Source organism: Syngnathoides biaculeatus, chromosome 13, assembly GCF_019802595.1.
Source record: "Syngnathoides biaculeatus isolate LvHL_M chromosome 13, ASM1980259v1, whole genome shotgun sequence".
Lineage (NCBI taxonomy): Eukaryota > Metazoa > Chordata > Actinopteri > Syngnathiformes > Syngnathidae > Syngnathoides > Syngnathoides biaculeatus.
This window is the reverse complement of record NC_084652.1, coordinates 7,791,703-7,811,658: the sequence shown is the minus strand read 5'-3', so window position 1 is coordinate 7,811,658 and position 19,956 is coordinate 7,791,703. Positions and strand designations below refer to the sequence as shown.

The following is a 19,956-nucleotide window of genomic DNA, read 5'->3' as shown; positions in this document are numbered from 1 at the left end:
GTGAAGAATGTTGACTCGCGTTTCAAATACGAAAATCTATCGCCATCTGGTGGATAATTGCAAAAAATAACATTTAAAACCCACCGAAAGATCGCATTTTATTCCCATAAATGAAGAATAAAAAAATGCAGTTTTCAGTGTGACTTTTGTTGTTTAGAACTTTTGATTTTGTCTACCGAAGTAAAAATGGCATTTTATTGAAATTATTCCAATTGTTTTTTTTTTTACATAAAGTATGAAAATTCACTCAAAATTGGGAATTAATTTTTGAAATTTCACATCAAAAGATGAGTCAGTTTGAAGTGTGTTAAAAAAAGTTTTGTGGAATTTGACTTTTTATATTAAAAGAAACAAACCAAAAAAAATCAAAGCCCACATTAAGGCATAAATTTCAATAATGACCAACAATTCCTTAATTCTATACATCACCAATGTATTGATTTTTTTAATGGAAAAAAAATACATATTTTTGCCACCTTGACATTAACTGTGAAAAAAAATTAAAGTAAGAAAAATATATACTTTACGAAAATTATACATTTTTATTTGGTCGTTTTGTCATAAAGACCTCAAGTGTCTTTTTTTTTTTAAACTAAATTTTAATGAATATAAAAGTGAATTGCATATAAAGGCAAATATTGTTAAAAATATATACTTGACCAAAACAATACATTTTTATTTGGTAGTTTTGCAATAGAGACCTGAAGTGTCTTTTTTTTTTTAAACAAAATTTTAATGAATATAAAAGTGACTTGTATATAAAGGCAAATATTGTTAAAAATATATTTGAGTCATTTTCAGTAATAGGAATATATATTTTTTAATATTCTAATATTTAAAAAATGTCTAATTTATAACTGTTACAATAAAAATATAAAGTATTGAATTATTAGTTTGGGTTTTTTTTTTTTTTAAATCATATAGTATCTTGAGGGGTAGTTTTTGGGACAGTGAAAATTTGGGCCTTACCCGGAACTCCTCCTTGATGGGGCTGGAGTTGGTCTGCGGGTCCAGTCGGTTCATGTCGTAGTAGACGGAGCGGAACTGCCCGGCGGGGATGGTGGTGTCGCCGCACAGGCACGCCTCCAGGATGGCGTCGTGGATGAAGACGTACTGCTCCTGCGAGACAGGGCATCCTCATTGCGAATCCGTGTCATTCAAAACAACAACAAAAAAAAAAACAAATACAGGACAGAGACGGGACAACAAACAACCCCAAAATTGTACATTCAGTGAGAAAATTGCAAACGTGCTTTTTAAGACCTTTCCATGAACCGGCCATGTTTGTTCCCGTGCCCCCCGCACCCCCCGGGGCTGTTTACTCTGACTAATGTTTGTCTTTGGGTGCATGTTTAAAGGTCACATGACATATTTTGCTGTGCTTTTTCAGTACTGCAGGAACTACAGTACCTCCAATACTTTGACCTTTTTGAGCCGCTCCCCCCTGACCCAAATTCCACACTGACAACCCCGGAGCGTTGCCGGTTTACAATTCCGGCGTCTTTCATAATGTTCCGATCAAAGATACGCGAACAGAGTTGCCAACCCCTTTTGTCACGACCAAAGCAAAAACTTTAAAAAGCAAAGCCTGTTTAAAACTCCAAAAAAAAATAGGTCTACAATGGACCTGCATTCAAGATTCGTCCTCACCACCTGCAAATAGCAAAAATCTGTAAATAACTGCCGCCCTTTATTAATCCAGCCATCAATTATCCGAGGCGCTTATTATTTTTTTAAATTATCTTTTCAAATTGATGCAAAGAACCGCAGTAGATGGAAAAAAGAAATAAAACACTGCAAAGAAGGGTTTTCTGAAAAAAAAAAAAAGTTCACCCCCCCAAAAAAACAAAAAAAAAAAAATCCAGAACAAAACTAAAAAAAATGCGAGTACCAATATTTGGTGCTACACTGCCGACATTTGCTCCACAAGAGCATTATTATCTTTGTAAAAGATGATTTAAAATGCAGGCCCAGTTTGCAGGTGTACGTAATGAGGACTCTACGACCCAAACTACCGTAATTTCCGGCCTACGAGCCGCGACTTTTTTCCACAAGCTTTCAACCCTGCGGTTTATGCGGTTATGCGTCTAAGAATGAGACCGGTGGAATATATGTGTCGAGGAAGTGACTTTTACTGGCCCTGTTAGCGCTGCGCGAGCGTTAGCACTGTACTTGCGTTTTGCTGCTCTGTTACTAGCGCGTCTCCGTGATATTTACCGGTAAGTTTTATTTTAACCGGCCCTGTTAGCATTAGGGCTAGCATTAGCACAACGCTAGCGTTAGCACTAGTGTTAAACTCTTTATGTGTACCATCTTTCTTTGTAAATATCTCGTGTTTCAATGTGGGTTTCAATGTGGGCACTTGCGGCTTTTACACAGCCGCGGCGTATGTATGTACCAAATGGTATTTCCTTTACAAATGTACTCAGGGAGGCTTATAACCAGGTGCGCTCTGTAGGTCGGGAATTACGGTACACAGAATGAAGCAGGAAATGGCGAAATGTCCCCCCCCCCCCCGCCTCCTCCTCCTCTTGCTCGTCGTTCCATCAATCAGTCAAGCCGCCGTCACGGTGACAGCGCTCGGGGCTTGATGGAAATCTGTTCTGAAGTGACATTTTCAGCCGACACCCGCTTGTCGTCTCCCGGTAAAATCCGCATGCACGCACAAGGTCGGAGAGAGGAGGGCGATTTGAAAGAAAACACGCGCCGCAGTTTAGCTCGGCAACGTCGGGAACGCGACCTTCTGACCGCCGCTTCCGCCGTTGCGCTCGAGCCGCCGTCGATCGAGTGGCACGGAGCTACAAACCGGCCAGTCGCGACGGAGCAGGCCCACGAGGCCGGGAAAAAACAAACAAAACTTCACAACAACAACAACAAAAAATGTTCTTTGGGTACATTTCGTCACTGAGCTTGAAGAGAAGTGAGTCAGAAGTGTAAGCCTAACAACAGTCCTCAATTAAAAGATCATAATGGTTCATATTTCATATTTCTTAATTGTTTTTCGTTTTATTTATTTCATTATTTTTAATTTTATTTTATTTGTTGTTTTTGTGTCACAGAATCAGAAAAATACAGTTGAGCCATAAATTAAATAAGGTAAATATAAATGAAGATTAGATTAAATAAACATTTTATGTATTTAATTGTGGCTTTAAACATTTTAGAAACAATAATTGAACACTTTATTTGTTGTTATTTTGTATATTAAATTAAAAAAAAGTTAATATTGTTTGTTGTTGTCTTTAAAAATTATTTCATACTTATTTTGTGCTGAAGTGGTAATTATTTTCTATTATTTTTCATAGTTTTTATTTGTGATTTTCAGAATAAAATTAAACATAAAATAATTAAAAAAATAAAAATAAATGAAAAATAATAACTAATATAATTAAATATATAAAAAAGCATCGCCGAACAAGGAATAAAAAAATTGATATATAATTCCTCAAATAATTATCTCATTTTTTTAACTCATTAAATGTTAGGCATTATGTATTTTGATTTTTTCCCATAATGTAAAACATAAAAAAGCTACACAGCCAGAAAAAATAAATATATAAATATGTAATAATTACATTTCTATTTAAAATACTCAATCTAAATTAATGAATTGAAATGTTTTTCAATCCCCAACACATATAATAATATTTAGCTATACATCAGACCAGTCTGTCGAGGGGAAAAAAACGACCGCAGGGGGGTCACGGGGCGAACTCGGTTTTGGGACAGTTTGAAGGTCACCCAACTTGAGGAAAGTGAGTCAAGGCTAGCGGCGCTCAGGCAGCGGCGCAGCTCCAATGTTCGCCCATTAAGCCCAACGACGCTTGCCGATTCCAAAGGGAATTACGAGCAAACGATGCGTTCAAGTGGCGCCAGATGGCCGCTGTTGAGGAAAGTCCTTTACCCGCTTATAAGCCTCTAAAGCGCTTTTATGACAGCGGGCGTACATGCCAGGCGAACGTGCGCCCGCCGCAATAAACGCCTTTTGTGAGCAACGCTCAGGTGAAAGTGGCAAGAAAGCGACACCACATTTGCGTGAATAATAAAAATGAAAAAAAAAAAAATCCCGTTTGTGTCCTGAATACGCTGCCATTTGTGCATTTGGTGGAGAAGCGCTACATGGAGAAAACGTTATCATATTTCACAATTAATACAGAGGAGTGTTGACCGGGATTCTGCCGCTTCTTTCTGGCCTTTCTCTAGAAGTTGCCAGGAAAAATGTGTTGTGTGAATACTGACATTTATCTATTCATTTTTTGAATCGTGCCTCATGAATTCTGGCTAGCAACATGAGATCACACGCAAGACAATACTGCCATTTGGGATTAGGGCCATATTTATATTTGACATTTGAGACAGAGGAGTGATTACATGGTTCTTGCCGTGACTCCCTTTCTTTTTGATGCTCCAACATGCCGTAATTCCCGGCCTACAGAGCGCAACGGGTTACAAGCCTCGCCGAGCACATTTGTAAAGGAAATACCATTTGGTACATACATACGCCGCAGCTGTGTTAAAGCTGCAAGTGCCCACATTTAAACCCACATTCAAACACGAGATATTTACAAAGACGGTACACAGAAAGAGTTTAATGGTAGTGCTAACGCTAACGCGAACACCGCGCTAAAGCTAATGCTAACAGGGTGGGTTAAAAAAAAATTACCGGTAGATATCACTGAGACACGCCAGTAACACAGCAGCAACACGCTAGCGCAGCGCTAACAGGGCCGGTAAAAGTCACTTCCTCTGAACATATATTCCATCGGTCTCGTTCTTTCCTTTACCACTAGAGTGCCCCCTTGCGACCGTTAGAAAAAATGCACAAATTAGCCGCATCGCCACATAAACCACAGGGTCGAAAGCGTGTGAAAAAAGTCCAGGCTTGTAGGCCGGAAATTACGGTACAGTATCAGGCCGTTACCCAAAGTTCCTCCGAAAGGCTTTTAAAAAAAAAAAGAACAAACAAACAAACAAAAAACAAGCAGCCCCATGAAATCTGCTTAGCAACAAGTGATTGTAGGCAAACACGCCACATGAGCCAGTGTTGAAAAAACAAAAGAAAACATTTCATAATGGATGAATAGTCGACATTAAATGGGCAACGCTGACAGGAATATTACGAGATGTTTCCCTGTGAATACGCCCTGGCAAGTAGTTACCATGGAAATGTGCAATATTTATATTTCATGCCGGATCTTCCCCCCCCCCCCCCCAATATGGGACAACTGAGCCCTCTGCCCCAAGATGTCAAAAAACATGTCGTGGCCACGACTGGTGTGACACAATTTTCTTTAAGCAGCAAAATTGTGCCGGGCGCATTCTGACCACGTGAGTTATTCTGTTCAATATTTGAGACGGCGATTATGCACATGAATATGTGTGCCTGTATTTTATTTTATTGTTTCAAGTCATTTTCATAATGTGTGTCAGTCTGAGTTTGACTGGGTTCCTGGTGGCCCGCTGTCCTCTTTCCGGTTTATGAGGACCCGATGCCAAGCAACCCACCCCTTTGGTCCCGGAACCCGACCTACCTCAGTCTGGACCATGTTGACACGACGCGATCGAAGCTCCCGGACACAGTTATAGATGTCCACCACGCCTTCGCGCTCCGCCATGTCCAGCATGATGTCGATGACGATGAAGCAGCCCGTCCGACCGGCGCCGGCGCTGTGGAGACACGGCGGAGGTTTGAACAAGAGAGAACAACTCCACACAGGATTTGAACCCCGTGTGTCTGTGTTACGATAGCAGAAAGTTGCTTCTCTAAAAACGAGATGAGATAAAACCCTCAAGAATTGACTCACTAACTCAACTTGTCTTCCTATTTACTGTTTTAAAAAAATTACATGGCACAAGTATGAATTTGTGAGCATACTCTGCGTACCTGCAGTGCACCACCATGGGCCCGGCGTTGCTTAAGGTCTTGGACTTGACGCGGCGGATGAAGCCCAGCAGCCCCGTGGAGTGGTAGGGCACGCCGTGATCCGGCCAGCCCGTGAAGTGGAACTGACGGATCTCTCGGATCTCGTGAGCGCCCCGCTGGGGAATGGCGACAGACACACGGTCGCCGTGGGAACAGATACACGCGAGCGTTCCAAAAAATGGTTTACCTTGTGGTCTAGAGAAATTACAAGTCATTCATTTTCATTGTCGTACGTCGTGTATTATGAATAACTGGCGAAGAGCATATGACAGTTTTTGTCACTCTTCAAAGTACTTCTCACAGTTCTGTTTATTTCTATTGTGCATGCTGATGGTTAGCATTAATAAATCTTACGGCCACGCTACCGTGAGAACGCCCGATCTCGTCAGATCTCGGAAGCTAAGCGGTTTTGTGCCCTGGTTAGTAAGTACATGGATGGGAGACCGCCTGGGAATACCAGGTGCTGTAAGCTTCTCTCCCCGGCTAAAATGCAGAGGGGTTGCGTCATGAGGGGCATCCGGCGTAAAACTGTGCCAAACAAATATGCGTTCATCTGATATGACACGCTGTGGCGACCCCTAACGGGACAAGCCGAAAGGAGAAGAAGAAGATGGTTGTCATTAATAACTGGAAAGGGGAACGATCGTTGGGTGACTGCCTGAGATCGTGCAAGATCAAGTCTATCACCAACATTTCCGTGTCTCTGAAGATAAAGTCTCAAGTGGGGGATATCATGAATAACTGATGAGGAGAAATCGCTTTAATCATATGATACATACATGAAAAATGTGCTCACGAGATTCTATGGGCTCCCAAAATTGAACCCAAAAAACAGGAATGTTAATAGCTGGCATATAGCCCACTAGCCATTGTTGTGTTGAATGTCTGTAGATGCTAGCTGCAGTAGCAGCCCTAGCGGCAGGTGCTAGCTAGCTTCCGCACCGCCCCGGAATACCGTTTCAAAAGAAAGTGAGGTCTGTGTGAAATGTTTTCAAGGTAGCCAACTGGGGACAGTGTAAAGTAAGGGGTAGTGTACCAGATAAATCGGAAAAAAATAGATAGCGAGTGCTGTTACACTGACGCTCCATCCAGGACTTGGGAAGTACACCCAGACAGTTACGAAATCGCTATAAATGCACACATGACGACATTATGATTCTCAATGAGTGACAAAAATGTACCGCGTTTATACATTTGTAACATGACAGATCATGTAGGAATGATACTAGCTAACACTTTTTTTTTTTCACCCCACAACCCATCAGTGCAAGTTGATACAATGTGATTCCCCGCTTTTTCCTTATTCCTATGTATAGTACGCTTTATAAACTGAAGCTTTTTTAAACAAGAAACTGCGTCTTGTACATGGGAAATGACAGCACACTGCGTGGGACCGAACGTGCCGGGTCAGAGCCGTACCTTCTCCACGGCGAAGGTCCGGATGACGTACTCGGAGAGAAGTTCGGTCTCGATGAGCGTCACCTTGATGTCTCTGTAGATCTCCGTGTCGTCCGGCCAGTACTTACAACACTTCACCTAAAAAATGAAAAAAAAAAAAAAATTAAAATTAAGTGCACGTGATAAATCACATCTGATGAGTGCAGTAAAGCCACACGGCGTGCAAGTTGTAAAAATAATTGGCACGACACGCCGCCGCCTGATCTCTCAGCTCTTCGGACACGTCAGGATGAGCCGGGCGGCCCCCTTGTAAAAACTTATCCGCTTTGGGTGTGTTGGGGGGGTGGGGGGTTGGGGTTATCCATTTGCACGTTATTGCTTTTCATCCATCGGCGCGTCGGCCATGGGAAAATGAGGCAAACGGTACAGAACTTGAGCGGCCGGGGAAAAGGCAGAACATGAAAAAAAAAATGGATGAGGGAAAGGGAGGTGGCGGTCCAATAATGATGTGAAATAATAAACCCTGGGCTGTTAAGAACAGATTTCCCTACAGGAATCTAAAACACTCCAGTGGAAATATTACTGGTATTAGCCATAATAAGAGTGCAGAATTACCCGCCCTCTTCCTCCTCCTCCTCCTCCTTTTCTCCAATTAAACTGTTGCTAGTGAGGAAGATGGAGGGATGACGAAAAAGCACATTCACTGGTCCTCCGAGGGGCCCGTGAAAGGGTTAGGAGTGAAATGAGAATTTGAGAACTAGCACGGACGCACACATGCATGTGCACGCGCACACACACGTGCACGCACACACACACACACACACCGCGTAATCCCCCAGACGACATCCACTTCCAGCCATTCGGAGGCCATTACATGATCAGATGTCGGAATGACCCGCTGCACTCAGCCACGATTTGGCCTCATTAAGGTGGGGCTACGTCTTTTACACGGACTGGATTATTTCCAGTCGTCTTGTTTGCTTTTATTGTGAAATGCGGCGGGTTGTCGTGAATAAATGACAAGGACCAGCCGCGTCGCACGAATTACGCGGGTGCGCGTGCCTCCGCAAGGACATTTCCATGCGACTAAGCATGTCGTGGATTTATTGACAAGCACATCTCTAATCGTCAAGTTTATTTCTATCGGGCAAAGTGGCAGTTATCGATCAGTAAAAAGGTCTTAAAATAATTGCGTGCTCATTTGCCTGGGCATCTACAGTGAAGACAATAAGTATTTGAACACCCTGCTATATTGCAAGTTCTCCCGGTTAGAAATCATGGAGGGGTCTAAAATTTTCAGCGTAGGTGCATGTCCACTGTGAGAGAAATAATCTAAAAAGAAAACTCCAGAAATAATGTATGATTTTTTTTTTAATGATTTATTTGCGCGACCCAGCTGCAAATAAGTATTTGAACACCTGTCTACCAGGTAGAATTGTGACCCTCAAAGACCTGTTGGTCCGCCTTTAAAAGTCCACCTCCACTCCATGTATTATCCTGAATAAAGACACCTGTCCACCCCGTACGATCAGTAAGACTCAAACTTGTAACATGGCCAAGACCAAAGAGCTGTCCAAAGACACCAGAGACAAAATTGTACAACTCCACACAGCTGGAAAAGGGCGACAGAGAAATTGCCAAAAAAAGGTCCACTGTTGGAGCAATCATTAGAAAATGGAAGAAGCTAAACATGACCGTCTATGTCAATCGGAGTGGAGCCCCGTGCAAGATATCACCTCGTGGGGTCTCAATGATCCTTAGTAAGGAGAGGAACCAGCCCAGGACTACACGACAGGACTTGGTCAATGACCTGAAAAGAGCTGGGACCACCGTTTCCAAGGTGACTGTTGGTAATACACTAAGACGTCATGGTTTGAAATCATGCATGGCACGGAAGGTTCCCAAGAACATGTCAAGGCCTGTCTTAAGTTTCCCAATGACCATTTGGATGATGAAGAGGTGTCATGGGAGAAAATTTTGTGGTCAGATGAGACCAAAATGGAACTTTATAGTAATAATTCCACTCACTGTGTTTGGAGGAAGATGAATGATGAGTTCCATCCCAAGAACACCATCCCTACTGTGAAGCATGGGAGTGGTAGCATCATGCTTTGGGGGTGTTTTTCTGCACATGGGAGTGGATGACTGCACTGTATTCAGGAGAGGACGACCGCGGCCATGTATTGTGAGATTTTGGGGAACAACCTTTATTCCCTCAGTCAGAGCATTGAAGATGGGTCGTGGCTGGGTCTTTCAACATGACAATGACCCGAAGCACACTGCCAGGAAAACCAAGGAGTGGCTCCGTAAGAAGCATATCACGGTTCTGGCGTGGCCTCGCCAGTCTCCAGACCTAAACCCAATAGAAAATCTTTGGAGGGAGCTGAAACTCCATGTTTCTCAGCGACAGCACGGAAACCTGTCTGATCTAGAGAAGATCTGGAGGAGTGGGCCAAAATCCCTCCTGCAGTGTGTGCAAACCTGGTGAACAACTGCAGGAAACGTTTGTCCTCTGTAATTGCAAACAAAGGCTATTGAACCAAATATTAACATTGATTTTCTCAGGTGTTCAAATAAATAGTTGCAGCTGCATCACACAAATAAATTGTTAAAAAAAAAATCATACATGGTGATTTCTGGATTTTTCTTTTGAGATTATCTCTCTTACAGTGGACTTGCACCTAATGATGAAAATTTCAGACCCCTCCATGATTTCTAAGTTGGAGAACGTGCAATGTAGCAGGGTGTTCAAATACGTATTTTCTTCACTGTACATTGCAAGTGCAAATGTAACCGGATTATTAATTTCCAATCATTGGGATGATTTCTATTGTGCAAGTTGGGAGGTATTTTGATGACCAGGACCCGTGATTGCGTCATTGTGCCATTTACATACATGACAGAGCGTGTTGAGGATTATTTTTGTACTCCATGGATAATTTGGGCGCCCTGACGCGACTAGATTATTTCTAGCTGTTCCGTTTTTATTAGTAATGTGCAAGGCGATAGCCAACGTGTGCGAATCGAAGGCAATTTGCTCGCTTCTTTCAATAAAAATCAGGGTACGGCATACATCAACACGGTCCAGGTGCCGTAGCGCGTGTGTGCGGCAGGATTTCCCAAAAATTCATCAGGCCAGCGCAGCGAGCAGATGGCCCGCCGCGCTACACTCCGGCGACTTTACGAGTTAGCCCGACGGCGCAGCTGCAGCTGCCATTGGCCAGGGATCATATAGCGGTTGCTCGTGGGACACCCACGGGGTGTAGAGGACGCCGCCCGCCGCCACTAAGCAGGTGCGCAGAAGGTGAGGGGCGGGGCTCGGCGGGTTCGGAAGCGGTCTAATGAGGTACCGGGAGAGTAGCTGGGGGTGGTGGGTGGGGTGGGGTGGGGGGGAGTGGGCGATGTGAATCATTGAGCAGCTCTGCTACGCTGCAAAATCAGCAGAAATGTGAAAAGGTGCGCTTGTTTCTCAGCACCTTTCAGCCACCGGGGCGCTTTAATTAACAGCTCTGCGCCGCTCTCGAACGCCGCTCGGCGATTCAAGTGCGGCCCGTTACGGGTTGCGGGAGAGAAGTTGCGCCGCGCTGTTTAAAAATCGTCAACCGTTCCTCCTCGCGTCGGAGCCCAGGAGGGACGGCGTGAAAGGGGCCGGGAAGTCGAGCAGGTGCGCTACTCACCCGGCCTACTTCTACCAAGTTGGTCACCATGACAATGGCCGCCGTGTTCTCCTGCCACACCATCCGCCAGAAGTCCAACACCGTCTCCTGCATCGGGCCTGCAGACGGAGAAGAAACTCAAGAAAATGACAACTGCAACCTAATTATTTCTCCACCATATCGTAGATTCGTGCTGTAAATTGTCGATTAATGAGTTATTCACTCCCAATTATTTGGGTTAATTAGAGTGAGGAATATTAGTTTAATCAAGCACGAGTGTTTGAAATTATTACAAATTAATTAGCGCATGCAAATCAAGGCGACACAGAGGTCTCCGACCTACACCAATTACCTGGAGAAATTAGTCAAATTAGGTAGACGCGCAATTGCAAAGTTGATTATTGAAATGAAAATGAAAATTGGCTTACTTGTTGATTGGATGCATTATAATTACATGCAATAAGAATCGGGTCAAAAACATGTACAGTACAGGCAAAATGTGTGACAATATATAATTACACACCATATTCAACACGAATGGCGACAGATTATTTTAGTAGGGGTGCAAAAAAATGGATGTGATAAATGTTGCTGCATGCTTTGAATGGGTAAGAAGAAGAAGCATCATAATATTGATGAATTTAAAATATTGAAGGCCCCTTTTCCCTTCCTCCATGCATCCCAACATAAATGAATACATGTCCTTAGTGTCAAGATTTCAAATTAATGTACAGTGGTGCCTTGGTTCTCCAACACAATCCAGTTCCATAAGGCTGGTTGAAAACCAAAACGTTCGAAAACCGAAGCATGTTTTCCCATTACAATGAATGGAAAATGAAATAATGCGTTCCAAGCCTAAAAAAAAATTTATTTTTTTTTAATGATTTTTTAAAGCTTATCCTGATAATAAACTGCATAGTAGGGACGCATATATAGTTTAAATACTTTATGTAATTAAATCATTTAAAAATATATCTATCTTTTTGCTTAAAATGTATGCTTTAGCCTAGTAGAATATGCTAGGCTGTGAGTCCATTGCCGTATCTGTAGCGACTGGGCCCCCAGCCTTGTAAACATTTTTTTTATTAACAAAAGTGCAGAATAACTATAAACAAACAATAAAGAGGGGAAAAAACTAATTATTTATTTGCACAGAAAGTACGTAACGTAAAAAAAAATGCAGCTAGAGGTAGGGTTCATGGAACAAAAGAAAAAAAGCAACGCAAAACAACAGTTTCAGATGTCTTCGGTAGGGGTGACTCGCCCCTTTTTCACAAAGAAGCAATCTAATGTTTGTTTCTGCCATCTTTTAAGCACTTTTCTGAAGTGGAATTCTGCTTTATTCAGGTGATGAAGTTCTACAAAATTATGGATGTCGTTCTATTTAGCGCAGATAGCTTTAAGAGAGATCCTTCCTGCCTTCAGCCTCATCAGACGACATCTCCTCCCTTCCTCGCCAACACCATCCCCAGCTAACTGCTGCTCGTTGACGAAAATAAGAAGCAACTTTTCGACTTCCTCCAAGATCTGTGGCCTCTGCTCGGTCAACACGGTTGCTTCTTTAGGAACATCGCTTGCTTTGAGTGCATCCTTCTGTTTCAGGATGGCGCTGAGCGTCGATTTCGTCATGCCATACTTCTTCGATAGCTCAGAAACACGCACACCAGATTCGTGCTTGGCTATCAAATCCATCTTGAAGTCGACAGTTTTACGCACCACTTTCCTTTTTTTTTTTTTACCGATTTTCGTTCGAAAACCAAAGCAAAAAATTCTTGAAATTTTTGTTTGAAAACTGAGGTACCACTTTATTTAAATTTTTTTTTGGTCCAACAGGTGGTGCTCGCTTCCCCCACTCAACGCACGTAGCAAATATTTCACACTTCCTCGCGACTGAAACGATGAAGGCGACATTGTTGCTCGGCGTATTTTGACATTTCAGTTCTTGATTGTGTTTGATCTGTTTTTTTTCATGGCATTTAAACACCTCTTTGTTCAGCTGCACTTGTTTGAAACGCTCCAATCTGTCGCTCCTGTCGGTTCGGTTTGTGACTCCTGCCAAGCGTGTTCTTTGCACAACAACATTTTAACGGTTTGATTTATAAAAACACAAACGACCAAATGACCTTCTGTTTTGTTCTGTTAAGAAAAACAAAAATAAAAGTTATACAAATACCCCCGTGCGCGTCTTTTCGCATAAAAAAAAAAAAACTATAACAAAAAAAAAAGAACTTTGGAGAACCGGCATCATCCCACCCGACCACCTCCCACACTTCTCGTTCCCGTGGGAAGGGAGAGGAAGGAGAAGTTTAGGCGAAAGAGAAGCAGGACAGCTGGTGTGTAGGTAGCACTTGGCATTATTATGATTTAAAAAAAAAAACAACAACAACAAAAAAAAAACACAACATGCACTGGGGGTCTTCTTGCCAAGCTGCATCCCGGATGACTTTCTTGTTATTATTGCGCACAGGACCAGAAGAGGAAGACCTACTGCGAATCTATTTGAATATTAAGAGACATAAAATTACTAACACAGCAATCCACGGGGGTTAGGTATCCCCGCAATAGGCGAAAACCATGAAATAGTGACCACGTACCTTTTGTATTATTTACGCATATATTTTAAAGCTTTATGAACCTCCCTCGACTCATTAATCTTCCACACACTCCAATGAAGTTCTACTTTACTCTTCTAAACACTCTCTATACTCTGATAAAATGTGAAAATTTTGAGTTTTCTTTCTTGTGCGGGGCCTCGGCATTGCGGTGAAATCTGATGCCCCCCCAACCCCCCCATTTTTGATGACTCATTCTCCGGATTGAGCGACAAAGTCAGGCACGGTCGTACGCGAGCACATTAGCGCCGCTAATGAGACACGTGCGCCTATTTTACTCCTCCTCGGTGGTAAAACCTTGCCGAGGGGGCCGCTTCCTCGCACTCTCGGAGATCGAAGCGGAAGAAAATGGAAGCGTTTGAGCGCTCGCTCGCTCGCTCTGGGAGCGGCAAGGTGAGAGCGGTGTTTTTTTTCTTTTCTCCCCCCCCTTTGTCTGCAAAGTTTGCAGACGAGTTGCTTTCAACTGCGAGGGTGGGCGGCGGCGTCGCGGGGGTTGCCGTTGTTTCTTCGTCGGAGGCAAAGGAGACTTGACGGCTGCGGTTAGCTCTGGGGCCGCGTAGGCTGGTCGCGGATCAATCTGCGTTTGCCTGGCGGCGTTTAACAAAATGGCCGACAGATTGTAGAATTGTCACAATGTTACATTCACATAAGTGACAAATGCGCACTTAACCCCAAAACATCTTTTTCATGGCATTATAGTTCTTCAAACACTTTCTCCGGTATTTTCAGATTTTTGTTCCTATGGACAGCCTGTCATGAGCAAGGCTTGGCCACTGCCAAGAGGGGCGTGGCCAGGCCACTGCTCTGGGCGGTGACACCTGTCACCGGTCACAGCTGTTCCACATTTGGACTGTAATTAGACAGGCATTTAAGTTTCTGTCACTGGCATTTGCCAGTTTGTTGCCTTACGTTAGTGAGTTGCATTCACTGCCTGTAGGACTCTACGCTTCTACGAGTAAGTTAGAGTAACCCTAGTCATAGCGATTCTGTGCCCTTTTGTTTGATCCTGTTCTGTTGAGATAGTTTGCTTCAGAGCCATCGAACCCTTCCTGAATGTGTTTTGGATCCCGGTAGCCTAGCATTTCTGTATTTCTGCCTTGTCGGACTGCTACACCGTGTGTGACCCCCTTTCCGGAATAAACCACGTTGATCATTATGCCTCTGCCTCGAAGTCCTGCGTTTGGGTCCGCCCCCGCACCGTTGACACAGCCCGATCGCTAAAATGTTACCAAAGTGAAAGTTGAAAGCTTGAAGTGGAAGCAAACGAAAACGGCAGGTGGCACTTTTAATTCGGGCCTGACTACTTCGCTACCTTAACAGCTTTGTGGAACAAATACAACGTCAGGTATCCTGAAAGTGAGCGATTGATCAAGTGTGCAGCTAGAAAATAATCAAATGTCACTTAATTACCAGATAAAAATATTATTCAACTACAAATGTACTTTTGCTGATCTATCAAAGACGGCTGGAGATACAATAAATCTTTACATCCACCAGCTGCCATTCACACAAAAGTAGCTTTGTGCTTAGAAAAACAAAACCACATTTCAGTACATTTAATAAGTACATTTGTGAAAAGATAATTTTTTTTTAATTATACTGTGTGGAGTTGGCATGTTCTCCCCATACATGCCTATATTCTCTCCTGGAAATCTGTTTTCTTCCCAAATCCCCCCCAAAACATGCCATATGTTACAAACGCTATCTATATATCCATCCATCCATCTATTTTCTTTGCCGCTTATCCTCACAAGGGTGGCGGGGATTGCTGTAGCCTATCCCAGCTGTCAACGGGCATGAGGCGGGGTACACCTTGAACTAATTGCCGGCCAATCGCAGGGCACATGGAGACAAACAGTTGCACTCACAATCACACCTATGGGCAATTTAGAGCGTCCGATTAATGTTGCGTATTTTTGGGAAGTGGGAGGAAACCGGAGAGCCCGGAGAAAACCCGCCCAGGCACGGGGAGAAAAGCAAACTCCACACATACACCGTATTTTCCACACGATAAGGCGCACCTAAAAGCCTTTCATTTTCTCAAAAGCCGACGGTGCGCCTTATAATCCGGTACGCCTTATATATGGATCAATATCGAACCTTTAGTGCAGCTCCATCTAATGGATTCATAACGTAACCCCCAGCCTCTACTGTAACGTCTATTCTATGCGCCTTATAATCCGGTGCGCTTTATATAAGAAAAAAAGTTTTGAAATGGGCCGTTCATCGGGGGTGCGCCTTATAATGAGGTCCGCCTTATAGTGCAGAAAAAACACTAAAAAGTTAAATACAACTGAACTATATTTGTCAAAGTGATTCTTATAACAATAGAGGGAGCCACATTTCGAGAATTACTGCTTTACTGTAAATTACAAATATTTGTTGATTTTATCTATTTTTTTTCCCTATATTTCCAAGCCAAAATACATTTTGGGATTGGACACCCTCTTGTCCCTGGCAGTAGCTGGTAACTGTTGCGGGAAAAAAAAGGTTGGCGGCGGGCCGACCGAATTGATCAGCGCCTCGTAAAAGCGAATCGAGGTGAGACTTTTAATGCAGCGAGTAAATGAGCTGCGCCGCGGATACATCAAAATAGGTAATGAGCGGGCGAGCTCGGGCGATGAGGACTTTTAATGGAGTGACAGCTGCTGCACCTGTCGTCGTCACCTTGACGCCGCAGAGGGACTTCGTCGGTAGCTCCAAAAGCTAATGAGCGCCGCTGTCGGCCATATTCGGCTTTGAGCTTCGCCGGCGCTTTTCCCCGCTTTAGCCGAGCGGCTGTGTGGCCCCGCTTTGTTTCCGCGTCATCAGCCGAATAATTCATAGATGGAGGTCGCTCTCTTTCTCCCGGAGAATACAGATTTTTTTTTTTACCAAACGGGTTGTGGAGGGGGAGGCAACCAGGTGTGAATCCGCAATATGCAGAATGTCACATGACCAACAAAGCCACGGGATAGCTGACTTCCTGCGTATGCTACACTGATGAGCAGGACTAGGATTGATATTGTGACCGTTTGAATCCCAACTTGCTGAAATTTAATTTTCATCATGGAAGAAGTGATAGAAGTCAACGCAAACAAGACCTAAGCATCAGTTATTACCATCTTTGGTATCTGTGTGGTGAGTACCTTAAAAAAAAAATGTAGATGTTGAAGGTTCCCATGGGTGCTGTGTAACGCTAGACTTCGTTTTTCCCCGTTTTGCCAAATGCAGAAGTAGGTTGCATAAATAGAGCCATAAAATCAAATCATGACCTTTGTTCACGTCACGATACTGCCCGTCTAGCAAAGCATTGTTCAATGCTAAGTCGATTGGAGACGACACGAAAATATCTTACAGCGCGACGCCCAGAGTCCTGTCCGATACCGTTAGACATTTAGAAGGTGAAAATAAACAAAGCTGTGTAGAAAAATTAGATAAACTCGGCATAGAGGACCCGTATTTAATGCCGAGGTCGATTTTTTCGTTTCCGCTTGTCTTGGAAAAATGGATTTACACATGTATCTGGTGAGTAAGTCGTCGAGTAGAAAAGTCTGGACGCATACAAATACTTCGTTGCTGGATCTCGATCGCTCTTTTCAGATAGTATTCAATACAAATACCAATATTCAAATAAATGAGCCCTGGTTTTACACAAACTCGCATTCTTTAACGATGATTGAGAAAAAAAAAAGAATTATGAATTTGTCCCCACGGAACGTACACGGAAGCGAAGCGATTGCAGCCACACTTAACCTCCGTAAACCTCTGCGAATTTTTTTTTTTTTTAATACTTGGCATTATAAATACTTCTTCGTAATTTGAGATTGAGAAGAATAATTCCTACCTGAAATGAAGTGATTGCTACACAGTTGTGTGTATTTTGGTTGGGCACCATCCATCATGTTTAATTGCTGAAATCCAGCGATATTTTCTGGTCTTTTCAGCTAGTATCCCATAGAATATTGTTTTTTTAATATCTGTTTCGTCTGTTGTGACAACCAACAGCACAACAACTCTCGGGTATTGTAAATATTCTCCTCCGGTTCAACGTCAAGCAGCTTTTTTTGACCGGCAATATGGCGCCGTGAAAATTGTGACGCCACGTCTACGGGCTCTATATCGGATTAAAAGTGCCTTTTCATATTTTCTAAATTTAATTTTGAAATTTTGCCCATCAAACTTCACCCTCCATATTACCAACTGTTCACCTTTATGTTTTGGTTTTATTTTTATACCAGGTCAACTGCCATTTTCTTTTTATTCTTGAAATTCAAAAATGTTCTCACTTCAACTCGCATCCCGTCTCATTTGTGTTCCGATTTTCTACAGCAGCTCGTTAATGCAAAAAACTGGTTTGGCTTTGATTAAAAGTGTTGTATTATTTGTATTCTTTCCACGGTTCTGCACTAAACTTCCCTCAGTTCTGGTTTCCCTTTCGATTTCGACTGTGGCCCGGGAGGCAGAATACGAGTCCGTCTTGAATTAAAAGTGCCCTCCGTCATGTTCCTTTTATTATCCTTGAAGCTCAAAATGTTCCCTCTTAAAATGTTCTCAGACTAAACTTCTTTCGCTTCCCGTCTGTCTTCTGTTCTAACTTTTATGCCGTGTCGTTTAGGTGCCAAATTCGCCGGGTTGAGTTTCAAATTTCGGCCCTGTGCCACCGTGCGATTTCTGTCTTTGTGTTTTAATCCATAGATACTTCGTTTAGGGAAAAAGCTAGTTGAGCCTGAATTACAAGTGCCTTCTGCCATTTTATTTTCATTCTTCTAACTCAAAATGTGGCCACATTTCCAAAACATCAGTTTTAAATAAGTTAAAAGCGCAAAATGTACCCACAAAAAATTGTTACCTTCAATTTCAATTTCCTTCTGGTCAATTTAAGCGGGAAACTAGTCAGGCGTTAAACAAGCGCGCCCGTGGCAGTGTTTACTGACACTTTGTTTCCTTTATTTCAAAATTTAAAGCGTCCTCTCAGGCAACAAACTAGTCTGCTAAATGTCGTGTTATTCTTTAAGCTCAACGTGCCCCACGTTCGATTCCTCCTCTCAACGATCCAAAATAAGACAAATTGATCTCGGGGAGGCTGCGGCGGCGTCACGTGCGCGCGTTTGGCTGGGCGGTCAGCGCCGTTGCGGGCGCGTCTGGTGAACAAACAGAGCCTCGGCTTTAATTGAGACGCTGAGGAGTAGCGGCGCCGCGCTAATGAACAGCTAATTATGCAACTCCCAGTTCCCCCCGAGCAGCTTGCGAATGCATTAAGGCCTCCTCTTCGCTAAAGACCAACAACAACAACAACAAAAAAAACAGCCTACTGTTTTCCTCTTTTTTTAAAAAAACTTAATATTTTTTTTTTACCATGGAAGTAAGGTACTCAATCTCCAGCCTTCGTGGGCTACGTCAGATGCAAAATTGGTAACCATTGCGCATCAGTCACTTGTTAACCTACAGGCCGATGCTAAGTGGTTGTCGCCTCGTAAGTCCGCCGGGCGGGAGAAACACAGTGACAAAATGTGTCCGCGCATGTCAGATCATCCATTTGTTTATTTTTAATGCCACGGACCGATTAATAGCTGCTGCCGCACAGATGGAAGAGAGACCGACGAACGTGACGACGCATGCAACAGCATTTCACGTACCCTCCGATGGAAAACATCAAACATCACAGGTTTAGAACAACCACAAGGAAATGATTCAAATGAAGTGTAATAGTTCACTTTTTTGTTACAACCTTAAGGCGTGGCCATTGGGGCCGCAAACTCGTCGGGCCTGAACCAAAACTGCCCTTTGCCATGTGGTTTTCGACTGACGTCACACCCCTTCCGATTTAGAATGCGGGCGCCATCTTGGTTTGGTGAATTCAAGTAAACAAACCGTAACTGAGCAGGAATCATTTCAGAAAGGCGTACGAAAGGGGGCGCACTGCTATGTTATTGGTAGCTGAAACGAAAATGGCCGTCGTAAAGCGTCTTTCTTTCGACTGCCAGCTGCGATCAAGAACCAGTGCGAGAAAACGGAGCAGTTAGCGACCAAACGGCAACGACTGTGGCTGTCTCGTTTTAGCAGAGCCGATTTAGCGGCAAAATCATTCCCTCACGTCCGAGTTTGCTCAGAGCATTTTGTTCTTGGTAAGTATTGGATACCTTTTAGAATTTCACACCTACTTAGCTGTAACTAAGTTTTGTGAAGGAGAAGTATTCTTTAGGGCCAAGGGCCTACATAATACTCGTGTGTGAATGCAATGCATGTCTCCAAAATCTGTATTTTCAGTTTTATTATAATCAGTTTGCAAAAGCGAGTTACCGCGCCGCTGGCTGTTTTGTGAGTTGAGAGAAAAATGTAGCCGTGGAAGTGGAGAAAAAGGTGCAGACTCCACTTGGGACTCGTC

General features: G+C 43.2%; 1 protein-coding gene and 1 long non-coding RNA gene across 9 annotated transcripts in view; one reads left to right on the top strand and one right to left on the bottom strand.

Moving 5' to 3' along the window:
- LOC133510523 (receptor-type tyrosine-protein phosphatase mu-like) overlaps window positions 1–19,956 on the bottom strand; it is a 211,748-nt gene that overhangs the window by 8,927 nt on the left and 182,865 nt on the right. For 7 of the 8 annotated variants that reach the window (XM_061838533.1, XM_061838534.1, XM_061838537.1 and 4 more), the window contains 5 exons: window positions 10,999–11,096; window positions 7,343–7,459; window positions 5,885–6,039; window positions 5,532–5,667; window positions 970–1,119 (listed from right to left, as the gene is read on the bottom strand). In XM_061838533.1, the coding sequence (XP_061694517.1) occupies window positions 970–1,119; window positions 5,532–5,667; window positions 5,885–6,039; window positions 7,343–7,459; window positions 10,999–11,096 (656 nt within the window). The remainder of the gene's footprint in view (window positions 1–969; window positions 1,120–5,531; window positions 5,668–5,884; window positions 6,040–7,342; window positions 7,460–10,998; window positions 11,097–19,956) is intronic. The other variant, XM_061838535.1, reaches the window with a different exon arrangement.
- Window positions 13,021–19,956, top strand: part of LOC133510526 (uncharacterized) — a 36,412-nt gene continuing 29,476 nt past the window's right edge. The window contains exon 1 of the long non-coding RNA XR_009797630.1: window positions 13,021–13,982. This is a non-coding gene — a long non-coding RNA (uncharacterized LOC133510526). The remainder of the gene's footprint in view (window positions 13,983–19,956) is intronic.